General features: G+C 45.5%; 1 protein-coding gene and 3 non-coding genes across 4 annotated transcripts; all 4 read left to right on the top strand.

The window, feature by feature from the left end:
• Window positions 1-252: 252 nt before the first annotated feature.
• On the top strand, window positions 253-393 carry LOC136960562 (U4 spliceosomal RNA). The gene has a single exon (XR_010878858.1). It is a non-coding gene; the product is annotated as a U4 spliceosomal RNA (small nuclear RNA).
• A 640-nt stretch (window positions 394-1,033) lies between these two features.
• Window positions 1,034-7,095, top strand: cmasa (cytidine monophosphate N-acetylneuraminic acid synthetase a). Its single transcript, XM_067254895.1, has 8 exons — window positions 1,034-1,506; window positions 2,119-2,261; window positions 2,910-3,065; window positions 4,561-4,694; window positions 5,059-5,153; window positions 5,290-5,461; window positions 5,989-6,154; window positions 6,570-7,095. Exons 1-8 carry the CDS (start codon window positions 1,277-1,279, stop codon window positions 6,782-6,784), a joined length of 1,311 nt encoding a protein of 436 aa, XP_067110996.1. The 5' UTR covers window positions 1,034-1,276; the 3' UTR covers window positions 6,785-7,095.
• Window positions 4,249-4,389, top strand: LOC136960564 (U4 spliceosomal RNA). Its single transcript, XR_010878860.1, has one exon. It is a non-coding gene; the product is annotated as a U4 spliceosomal RNA (small nuclear RNA).
• LOC136960563 (U4 spliceosomal RNA) lies at window positions 5,740-5,880 on the top strand. The gene has a single exon (XR_010878859.1). It is a non-coding gene; the product is annotated as a U4 spliceosomal RNA (small nuclear RNA).
• Window positions 7,096-12,314: the final 5,219 nt, after the last annotated feature.

Here is a 12,314-nt window from a genome sequence, read left to right as displayed (position 1 = left end):
CGGCCAACGTTACTCTATAGAGGGCATGTTCACGTCCCAGCATGCATTGCAAAACCGATAACGTAGATAATATTATACTAAAGTTGAATTAAAACACACTGTTGTGTATCATATAAGTAAACTAACATTATAACCGTTGACAGATACACTTATGGCGACTCAGGTCTGTAACTGAACAGTTTTATGTTTTAAACCGTCTCTTTGTCCAGTACGTCTCTAAGTCTGGTCCTCCGGGTTTCAAAATGTTAAATCAGCTTTGCGCAGTGGCAGTATCGTAGCCTATGAGGTTTATCCGAGGCGCGATTATTGCTAGTTGAAAACTTTACCCAATACCCCGCCGTGACGACTTGAAATATAGTCGGCATTGGCAATTTTTGACGGTCTCTAAGGAGACTGATCTTCTTGTTCAAAATAATAAGATGAGTAGATTTGGTAACATTGAGCCGAATCGATGTATTATGTTTCGAACTGGTAATCAAATTTACTAAAAATGAAAGGATAGTATCAGAATGGAAATGAAAGCATAGGATCAGAATCAGTATAAATGCATCTTTGGTGTAAGCCTACTGTTGATTGTTAGATGTTATTGTATTGTGTCATATATCTTCTGTTCTTATTAAACGGCACTTACCCTTTTTGTCTGTATTGCGTAGTAACTTTAGTATTAGCATACCTAATAAAAAATTAATCGCACGTTTGTTGTCCTATGTTGCTTGTTTGTGTGACCTTTATAAAGTAATATCTGTTCTTCAGTTAAACATTGATCTCACTAACCAATCGAAGAAGCGATGGCCATTTTTACCGTAAGTAGGTTACTTTACCCTATTTTGTAGTTCACGTTTGTGCCTCTTATTACACAACATGTAGCTCACATTGTTTTATTTTTATTATACGCTGTTGCTTGTCAATTAAGATAAGCATAATGTTAAACTTTATCCATACATCATTCGATTTTATGATGTCAACGGTATTCATCTACGCATTGTTTCTAGCCGTTACGGTAAACGTGTAACACCCAGTCTGACATCCGTAACCTCGTCAGCGGGCTGCCTTGCTGTCTTGCTAATGTAATATATCACGACGTAGACTACTTGTAAAAAAGCAGTTTAGTAGTGTGCAGACTGGGCAGGGATCTCTAAAGCGATGTGCTGGAACTAGCAGAATCTGCTTGCCATCTAGTTAGCTAATTATTCGAGACTAGTACCTCTACATTCCTTCAATACTCCAAGTGCTACAAACTAGCGCCCCCTCGGCCATCACTGACTTGTGAGCGAGAATGACCGAAAGGAAACGCAATTTATCTGACGTGGAGGACGTGCGAGACGGCGAAGTGTCCGGGTCAAAGAAATTCAAGGATGGAACCGGTAAAAAGAGACACATTGCGGCGTTGGTATTGGCAAGAGGAGGTAGTAAAGGAATTCCCCTTAAGAATATCAAAATGCTGGCCGGGGTCCCGCTAGTGGGCTGGGTGCTGAGAGCTGCGGTGGACTCCAACATGTTTGACAGGTTAGCATTGCAGACGTGTTTACATATTTAATATGACAACCCAGTTCCTCCAGCATAACGTTTATGACGATATGACTGCATAACATGCTGATGATTACTCAATATTATTATGGATTGTGTAGCTGTCTGTTTTGTTGTGGCGTCTCGGCATTTGATCATGAAACAATATGAATGCAGACAGGAAAGACCCTTGTATCAAGCTAGCAGCTAGCTAACTAGTCAGCAGCTCTATCTACGCTAGCTGTGTGTAATGCATCTTAGAGGCTAGCCTAGCGTTAGCCTAGCTGTGATTGAAGGCTGGAAGACCGGCTACGTGGTACACGTGTCGTCCATGTCATGTTGTTGTGAGCATGATGTGACCAATTGTTGTACAATTAACTTATTACAAATCTTCCTATAAGGTAATGTTATATATTGGCCAGCAGATGGTGCCCTTTTCTTCTTGGTCTTTTGGGCTTGCCGTATATGTGTTTGCAGTATCAGTCAGACCCCCCCCCCCCCCTTCTCCCAATAGTATAAGAAACTTGCACACTTCTCCTAATATATTAAATATTGCTCTAATTAATCGTCAAACCCCCCTTCTCCTCTCCCTCATCCTCTTGCTCCCTGCAGTGTGTGGGTGTCGACAGACCATGATGAGATAGAGAAGGTGGCGCGGGCGTGGGGGGCGCAGGTGCACCGCCGGAGCCCCGAGGTGTCCCAAGACTCCTCCAGCTCCCTGGACACCATCCAGGAGTTCAGCCGCCTCAACCCCGGTAATCTGAATCTGACCCTGGTTATATAACCCTGGTACTGTCACCCTGACCCTGGTTATATAACCCTGGTACTGTCACCCTGACCCTGGTTATATAACCCTGGTACTGTAACCCTGACCCTGGTAATGCTACTATGTACATCATGTATTCATGCTGCACTTTGATCCAAAGTGACTTGCTTGTGTGTGTGTGTGAGACTCAGCTTTCAGTGCTAACTTAGATCCAGACAGGCAGACAGGCAGACACAGACAGACAGACACAGGCAGACAGACAGACACAGGCAGACAGACACAGGCAGACAGACACAGGCAGACAGACACAGGCAGACAGACACAGGCAGACAGACAGGATTCTAGATTCTAACAGTCACACCCTCTTCTCCATCCAGAGCCTCGCCCAGCTAGACACACACCCTACCAGGATGCAGGCTGTCTACAACACACACTATGCACACACAACAAGACACAGGAACAGGTTAGAAGATATTGTTAAAAATGTTGTACCCCGGGGGATGATAAAGATTTCCTTTCCTTACCTTACCTATGCTGACTACTGAGCAAGCAGGCCGTGTGTGTGTGTGTGTGTCACAAGCCAACGTTTCCCTGTGCGTGTGCACGCGTGTTTACCTGTGTTCTTTCTCCTCCCCAGAGATGGATGTGATCTGCAACATCCAGGCCACGTCTCCCTGCCTGCACCCCTCCCACCTGCAGGAGGCGCTGCAGCTCATCACGTTGCAGGACTTCCAGTCTGTGTTCTCTGTGGTGCGGAGACACCAGTTCAGATGGCAGGAGGGGAAGAAGGGAGGTGTGTTCAGGCTGATCTGATCCTCCTGCTGGTCTCTCATCAGTCTGTAGCATGCTGTACTTACCTGCTGGTCTCTCATCAGTCTGTAGCATGCTTTACTTACCTGCTGGTCTCTCCAGTCTGTAGCACGCTGTACTTACCTGCTGGTCTCTCATCAGTCTGTAGCATGCTTTACTTACCTGCTGGTCTCTCCAGTCTGTAGCATGCTGTACTTACCTGCTGGTCTCTCGTCAGTCTGTAGCATGCTGTACTTACCTGCTGGTCTCTCATCAGTCTGTAGCGTGCTGTACTTCAGTCTGTAGCATGCTGTACTTACCTGCTGGTCTCTCCAGTCTGTAGCATGCTGTACTAACAGTGCGTTCACACTGCAGCGGAGCGGGCGGCGCGCGGCGTCGGCTTCCAATTCATTTTCAATGAAACCAGGCTTCAGTCTCGTCACATAACGTGACTGTTCTGTGCCACTGCTAGCTCGCTAGCCCAGCCTACAAACGACTGGTTGAGTGACCGGTGGCATAACATGTATTCTACTGTAATCTTGCACTAGTAAAATCTTGCACTTACATAAATGTTGTGTAAAAGTGGTATTTTGATCGATATTATGAGTACATGAACCCAAATCTGCACGCTTGGCCATGACTACAACAGTGACCTTAGAGAACTACAACTCTGTATTAACTTGTCTAACACGCCCCCGAGTGTGGTGTACTGTGGGAAGGCGAGCGATGCAGAGCGTTAAAAAACGCTGCAGTGTGAACGCAGCGTTACCTGCTGGTCTCTCATCAGTCTGTAGCATGTTGTACTTACCTTATGGACTTGCATGTAACTTTGTATTCCTTTAGCAGATGCTTTCATTGAAAGAGACGTACATAGCAGAAACCTTGTGAGGACTTGTGAATCTGGAGGGGGGAGGAGAGGGGAGGGGCTGAGTAAATGCCAGTATTTACATGTCAAAGACATGCTGCTTCTCCCATCATGCATTGCAATACAGATTTACTTACTTTGGTACATACATTTGAAAGCTTAACAAAACTCACAACTGCTAAATAACTGAATGCACACATTGTAACTAATATCTTCTATCCTGGCTCTGTCTTAGAGCTGTAATGGAAGAGTTTGGTTGTAAACCGTGTCTGGGTCTGGGGTTTGGTGTGGTGAGGTCACGTGGCTGGCAGCCAGTCTTGTTATCTTTGCGCAGTGGCAGTATCGTAGCCTATGAGGTTTATCCGAGGCGTGATTATTGCTAGTTGAAAACTTTACCCAATACCCCGCCGTGACGACTTGAAATATAGTCGGCATTGGCAATTTTTGGAGGTCTCTTTGGAGACCAATCTCTCTGTTGAAATCAATGATTGGAAATTGTTTGTAGTAACTAGTGTTCTGATGTCATTTCTGCTATCTGCTGTTGAGAATAATTGCATGTTTTGAAGTGTAGTCAGGTTAGAGTTACATATGAACCTGGAAAACAGTGTACTGACCCCCTCCTCCCCCTCCCCAGCGGGCGTGTCCACCCGGCCCCTGAACCTGGACCCGGCCTGCAGGCCGCGCAGGCAGGACTGGGACGGGGAGCTGTGTGAGAACGGCTCCTTCTACTTCGCCACCAGAGAACTCATCCAACAGGGGCTGTTACAGGTAGCTAGGCAACCTCCAAGGGCTGTTACAGTTAGCTAGTCAACCAGCAGGGGCTTTTCAGAATCAGAATCAGAAATGCTTTATTGATCCCCAAAGGGAAACTCTTTGTTACAGCAGCTCGCCTTTACGTCAGTTAACACAGGAGAAAGTACTAGCAAAGATAAAATACAATACACTATACAACTACAATGTATTGTATTTTATCTTGTATCTTTGTTGAAGGTAACTAGCAACCAGTAGGACTGTTAAAGGTAGCTAAGCAACCAGATACCTCACACAGCAAGGTTTTAGGGTAGTAAGAGCACCATGTTTCACTTTCCTTCCCTGTCTCCTCCCCCGCCTGCTCTCCTCCCCCTCCTCCCAGGGGGGTAAGATGGCCTACTATGAGATGCTACCAGAGTTCAGCGTGGACATCGACGTGGACATAGACTGGCCCGTGGCAGAGCAGAGGGTACTCCGGTGAGGAAGAGAAACAGGAAGTGACATCATGTATCCCCCAACTATCACATTCTAAGCACTTACTCGTCATATTTCCTCACCTGGTTGTGTGTGTGTGTGTATAATGTGTGTGTGTGTGTGTAATGTGTGTGTCCAGGTTCGGCTACTTCGGCCGGGCCCAGCCCGAGGTGGTGCGGCTGCTGCTGTGTGTGGTGTGTGGGGGTCTGACAGACGGCCAGGTGCTGCTGTCTGCCTCGGGGGAGGAGATGCTGTCCTTCAGCACCAGAGACACCAGGGGGATACGCATGCTGCAGGAGGAGGGCGTGGAGGTAACACACAGGGGGGAGGGGCTGAGTAAATGCCAGTATTTACATGTCAAAGACTTGCTGCTTGTCCCATCATGCATTGCAATACAGATTTACTTTCGTACATACATTTGAAAGCTTAACAAAACTCACAACTGCTAAATAACTGAATGCACACATTGTAACTAATATCTTCTATCCTAGCTCTGTCTTAGAGCTGTAATGGAAGAGTTTGGTTGTAAACCGTGTCTGGGTCTGGGGTTTGGTGTGGTGAGGTCACGTGGCTGGCAGCCAGTCTTGTTATCTTTGCGCAGTGGCAGTATCGTAGCCTATGAGGTTTATCCGAGGCGTGATTATTGCTAGTTGAAAACTTTACCCAATACCCCGCCGTGACGACTTGAAATATAGTCGGCATTGGCAATTTTTGGAGGTCTCTTTGGAGACCAATCTCTCTGTTGAAATCAATGATTGGAAAACCTCCTCCACCTCCTCTATCATCCCCCTCTCCTCCTCTAGTGGTAGTAAGCTGCTGTTCCCCCTCCGTCCTGCAGGTGGTGCTGTTGAGCTCCATGGAGGAGCCCCTGTCCAGCGCTCTGTGTGAGCGTCTGACCCAGAGGACAGGCTGTCCGGTCAGGCAGCTGGGCGCAGACGTGCAGGCCGACGTCAGGGCCATGATGGCCAAGAGGGGCCTGGGCTGGAACGAGGTGGCTTACCTGGGTGAGCAGCCCTGCACAGCACGGACCTCACATGCAGCCCTGCACAGCACGGACCTCACATGCAGCCCTGCACAGCACTGACCTCACATGCAGCCCTGCACAGCACTGACCTCACATGCAGCCCTGCACAGCACTGACCTCACATGCAGCCCTGCACAGCACTGACCTCACATGCAGCCCTGCACAGCACTGACCTCACATGCAGAAGGACAGGAATTCAGACATTTTCTCAATAATTAGTTACTGTTGTTTTTGGTACAGTGGTACTTGCTTTGAGGAGATGTGGTTGAATCTGATGTTTCAGTTTTTGAGGGTTTGAGAGATAACAGCCTCTCTGTGATCTGAGTCAAACTGTCAGAATCAAACCACTTACAATCAAAGTTTGAATCTCACTATTTTCTCTCTTCTCTCCCCAGGTAATGATGAGCAGGATGTGACCTGCCTGACCCTGGCTGGTCTGAGTGCAGTACCTCTCCACGCCCCCACAGGGGCGCTGAACGCTGCCAAGTACTCGTGCCACAGCGGGGGGGGCCGGGGGGCCCTGAGGGAGTTTGCAGAACACATCCTGCTGCTGAAGAAGAAGGCCAAGGCCCAGCTGGAGCAGGACCGCATCAACAGACACACCTTCTGACCCGGTGCACATCCACACCACATCCACACACACACCTTCTGACCCGGTGCACATCCACATCCACACACACCTTCTGACCCGGTGCACATCCACACCACATCCACACACACCTTCTGACCCGGTGCACATCCACACACACCATCTGACCCGGTGCACATCCACACCACATCCACACACGCCTTCTGACCCGGTGCACATCCACACCACATCCACACACGCCTTCTGACCCGGTGCACATCCACACCACATCCACACACACCTTCTGACCCGGTGCACATCCACACCACATCCACACACACCTTCTGACCCGGTGCACATCCACACCACATCCACCCATACCTTCTGATCCGGTGCACATCCACACCACATCCACACACACACCTTCTGACCCGGTGCACATCCACACCACATCCACACATACCTTCTGACCCGGTGCACATCCACACCACATCCACACACACCTTCTGACCCGGTGCACATCCAAACCACATCTACACACACCTTCTGACCCAGTGCACATCCACACCACATCCACACACACACCTTCTGACCCAGTGCACATCCACACACACACCCGGAACCAGAACCTTACCTGGGGAGTTCTGGTTCTAAACGAGGGTTCCGACTCAGAAGTGATGAGACAAGTTTTGATTCTAAACTGTCAGATGTGTAGCGTGAGTGTGGAACAGGCAGACAGGAGTTCTAAACTGTTAGAACATCGTTCTGTTCTCCGTCCTGGTCCAGCTTTCAAACCTCCTCCAGGTGGAATCTCTCTGGGGTCTGACTGGGGGTTGAGACAAAAAGGTAAACACAAAGAATAAGATATACTTTCATATAGGGATCATGTGTATGAGGGAGGGAGTGGTACTTTGCTTATTTATGCTTTCTTATTAGAAACACTGATTGACTGAAATGTAATTTCTAGTGTTTGTCTTTCTGATTGTGTATCTAAGTATTTGTATGGTTTGTGTTTGTCATGTGCCTGCATTATTATACAATTACATAATCTGATGGAATGTGAATAATCTGATAAAAAAGGATGTCCAAGACTTGCATTCTATAGTTTGATGATCAAGGTTGTAATGCTGGCGTGGTCCTATATCCAACTGAGTCTCACATGGTCAGTAATGATACTGAAGGTTTATTGGATTAACCTGACTGTAGCTGCATGTAGGTGCCACCAGAGGGCACTACTGCCCCTCTTTACTGTAAGAGAAGGAGCCAGTCTGATCAGGAAGTAGATACCCTGACTTGTTGCTTTCTTTGCCGACAACTGCCTGTCATATTGCCTTTGTTTATACTAACCCTAACCCTCCACTGTGAGAAAGACTTACATTTTACATTTACATTTAGTCATTTAGCAGACGCTCTTATCCAGAGCGACTTACAGTAAGTACAGGGACATTCCCCCGAGGCAAGTAGGGTGAAGTGCCTTGCACAAGGACACAACGTCATTTACAGGGAATGTCCCTGTACTTACTGTAATTCGCTCTGGATAAGAGCGTCTGCTAAATGACTAAATGTAAATCCACACTGTCCCCATTAACATCCACACTGTCCCCATTAACATCCACACTGTCCCCATTAACATCCACACTGTCCCCATTAACATCCACACTGTCCACTTTTCTACATCTGCTCCCTAAGAGAGACGGCCTATATTTAACCCTTGTGTTATCTTCGGGTCATTCTGACCCATCAGTCATTGTGACCCACCGTCGTATTGCGACAAATTTACCTCATACAAAAACAAAGTGAAGCATTTTCTTTTAACTGTCGGGCTGTCTCAGACCCCCCACATTGGAATGGTTAAAAGAAAATTATTTTTATTTGTTTTTGTATTGGGTAAAATTGGGTAAACACAACGATGGTTCGTTATGAACCTTTGGGTCATGTGACCCGAAGGCAGCACGAGGGTTAATTACTTCTTTGTTGTGATAGAAAGTCACTGGGACTATGTGTTTACCAGTGATTTGTAAACTGCCAAACTAATTGTTAAGAATATTATTCATCAGTCATTCTAAACTATAGACTGTTAAAGCTGTCAGTGAATGTGAGGTTGGAAGTCACAGTATTACCCAGTAAAAGGATGTTAGTTCAAAAATAATCATGACATGACCCAACTGTAAAGGCACAATCTTTTATTCAGTTATTATTATTTTTCAACCAAGTAAAGAACAGGACCTGACAATATTGATGTCAAATGGACTATATCAGACTTTTTATACTTTCTGATACTTCTGTCATATATCAAGATAATTCTGATCTAACTAACATCAATGCTTCAATATTATTTCTGTATTCCTATGAAAACAAAAAAAATGATTTATATAAGATACACATGATTACAAAAAATAAGTATTCATTGACATTTTCAAGTTTCAAACTTCTAACAACAAACAATTTCTTACTGATTGATTTAAACAAAAGTGGAAACAAGGATTTAAACTGTAATATGATAGGGAGCAACAGTTTTAAAAAGTAACAATGTTTTAAACATGAGCATATTTGCTTATTTATTTGCATAATTAGTATTCAGTTGATTAATTACAAACACATCTTTGTCTAAATATAAAACAGTAATGATCTTTTATGTTGTAAAGGTGGTCCTGTTGAGTATTTACAGACAGCAATCATTAAATTCAAATCGAGTTAATGATGATGACTGAATTAATTACTTCAAACTAACTAACTTAACTGATTGTGCAAGAATTAGAGCCTGACCCACTATTTCTGTTTGGGAACAAGTGTTGATTTTCTGGCATGCTGCAGATCTTATTCAACAACTGGTCCTTAGACTTGTCGTTGAACACGTGGTACCTGCCCCCACAAAGCTGAACTATCTCCTGTAGGTGAGGCTCAGCTTCTTTCACAAACTGATCTCCAGTCATTCTAGACCGTCTCAGGTTCTCTCCATGGGTGAAGAGCACTATCGTTCTCTCTCTGATGTTACTCTCAAAGGCTTCTTCCAGTTTCTCCAAAATATCTCTCTCACCATCTGTGAACCTGCCGACCTGCATCACCAGCAGGTACACACATGGAGCTGTCTGACATAGTTCTCTGCATTTACATACATGTTCATGTTGTTTTTGTATCGGGTAAAATTGGGTAAACACAACGGTGGTTCGTTATGAACCTTTGGGTCATGTGACCCGAAGGCAGCACAAGGGTTAAATTATTCACACTTCTTCTAGCACCATATTAGTAACTGCCAGTACAATGATTACCATACTTCACAAGACTAACTTTATTTGTAAATAAATGTAATTCCTTATCAACATTAGTAATGTCAGGTTCAAATAAAATGTGATTGTGACCGTGGCAACCTGATCCTGGTTGGAGAGGTGGACTCGTGCGGTCAGGTTGGTGATCCTGGTTGGAGAGGTGGACTCGTGCGGTCAGGTTGGTGATCCTGGTTGGAGAGGTGGACTCGTGCGGTCAGGTTGGTGATCCTGGTTGGAGAGGTGGACTCGTGCGGTCAGGTTGGTGATCCTGGTTGGAGAGGTGGACTCGTGCGGTCAGGTTGGTGCAGCGTTCTGTCACAGCAGTGTAAGTTCAAGCTGCAGAGATCCTTCCTGTAAAGACAACTTTACAGGAAGGAACTAAAAAGAAGAAAATAAGTCATGCAGTTATCACGACTGACAAAGAACCATCAACAAAGTGCAGTCAGTGAGGTATGAGGAACAGTTTATTTAAAGATGATCATGTGACCCTAAATCTCAGACCACAAGGAATCTCTCCAAATGCACATGTAACAATGTGTTTGGCACCATAAGAAATACATTCCCATTCTGCTTATTTTCTATTAAGGAAGTGAGAAATTTAAATAAACCAGTTTGCTGCTCAATTCTTGTTACTACAATTGTTACGGGATCTTCCTCTGTGATGCTGTCACACCCAGCACCGACATCCAGTTACATACCAAACATAGCAAAAGCAGAACATATTATATTGACAGTAGAACATAGTTGTATTTATATCAATTTCCTGGTCTCATTTCCACAGGTGAGCAGCAGGTAAGGTTAGGGTATGCTGCAAAGTGACTGGCTGGTAAACATCTGAAGTTGCAGATCAGAGTTGAGGTCTTATCCTCCTAAATATCAATTAACTCTTAATTTTATATTCACTTTGACTTTTTACTAAAACATAAATCAGTGTGAAACATAACTATAAGCAATGTCATAGGTGGCCAATGAACATCAACCGTAAGCAATCTCTTAATTCCTGCAGTTCACGGCCTCTTAAATGACATCCACATTCTCAGCGTTCTACCCCCCCCTACAGGCTGACATGTGTAACTACATCCATCACATCACATTCAGCAGCATCCTCTAGTACAGTGGTTCTCAACCCTGGTCCTCAAGTACCACCTGTCAGTGGCGGTTCTAGACAAATTTACTGGGGGGGGGGGCAGTGTTTAATCAGAGGGGCACATTAAAAAACTGAAACAAATGATATTTAAACATTAAATACTTTAATTTAGCTTTATATTAAAATCATAGAGTAGGGGATGAGAGGAGGGGAGGAGGGGAGAGGAGGGACAGGGCGGGGAGGGGCGGCGAGGGGGGGGAGAGGGGAGGTGAGCGGAGGAGAGGGGAGATGGGGAGGGGGAGGGGAGAGGGAGGGGAGGGGGTGCTCAGCTGGACAGTAAAGTGAGGAGCGGGGAGGCAATTTGAGAATTGATTGAAACAGGATGGAGGGATATCGAGGTTGCTGGTAGTCAGAAGACTGTGTACTCATGACTGGAATAGGATCCAGGTGCAGAGATGAGGAGAGAGGTTATTGAAGATGATAGATCCGAGATGGAGGTATAGAGGGATGAATAGATAAGGAGGAGGTGGAGGACGAGGAGGAGAGAGGATGATGGTGGGGATGAAAAGAAGGAAGGTTTCATGGAAATGAGATCAAACAGTTTTCAACATGTTGTGCAGGTGAAGGAAATGGCATTATTAACATCTTTGAAGAAAGCAAATGTCTGGAAAAACCAATCTGGATAGAGAACTGTAACTGTAATGTCTCAGTATCCATTTCACATTTTGAAACAAATTTGATGAACAACAGCGCTTATCTTTGTGTTGATGAATATTCTACATGTAACATTTCTCCAATCAACAGCAGGTCTCTCAGTATGTCAATGTTACCATCCTAAGAGGGATTCCTTTCCTGGAAAGAATACTAATTCAATACTGGGAGAGGGGGGGAGAGAGAGAGAGAAAGAGAAGGAGGGAAAGGGAGAGAGAAGGAGAAACAGGGTGGGAGAAAGATGATGTGGCCAGACAGGGAGGTCATAGGAGACAATGATGAAGAGAGATAATGATCGATAGACGACAGCAAGAAAGAAAAAAAAAAAAAAAAGTAGAGAAGCAAGATCAGGAGTCAGACCAGGATATTTGCACCCCCCCCTCTCCACACACACATACACACACACACTCACACACACTCACGCACACACACACTCACACACACACACTCACACACACACGCACACCACATTTTGCCTGGATTCAGGAGCTGGTTCAGAGAGTGTGAG

The sequence above is a fragment of the Osmerus mordax genome, chromosome 17, assembly GCF_038355195.1.
Source record: "Osmerus mordax isolate fOsmMor3 chromosome 17, fOsmMor3.pri, whole genome shotgun sequence".
NCBI lineage: Eukaryota > Metazoa > Chordata > Actinopteri > Osmeriformes > Osmeridae > Osmerus > Osmerus mordax.
Note: the sequence above shows the minus strand (reverse complement) of the source record. Positions and strands in the feature narration are given on the sequence as shown.

What these genes read in the sequence shown, in the direction of transcription:
- cmasa (XM_067254895.1), top strand. Translation starts at nt 1,277, where the DNA reads ATGACCGAAAGGAAACGCAATTTATCTGACGTGGAGGACGTGCGAGAC. An exon ending in GCAGGAGGGGAAGAAGGGAG is followed by an intron (nt 3,066 to 4,560) that starts GTGTGTTCAGGC and finishes CCCCCTCCCCAG; the next exon opens with CGGGCGTGTCCACCCGGCCC. An exon ending in TCCAACAGGGGCTGTTACAG is followed by an intron (nt 4,695 to 5,058) that starts GTAGCTAGGCAA and finishes CCCTCCTCCCAG; the next exon opens with GGGGGTAAGATGGCCTACTA.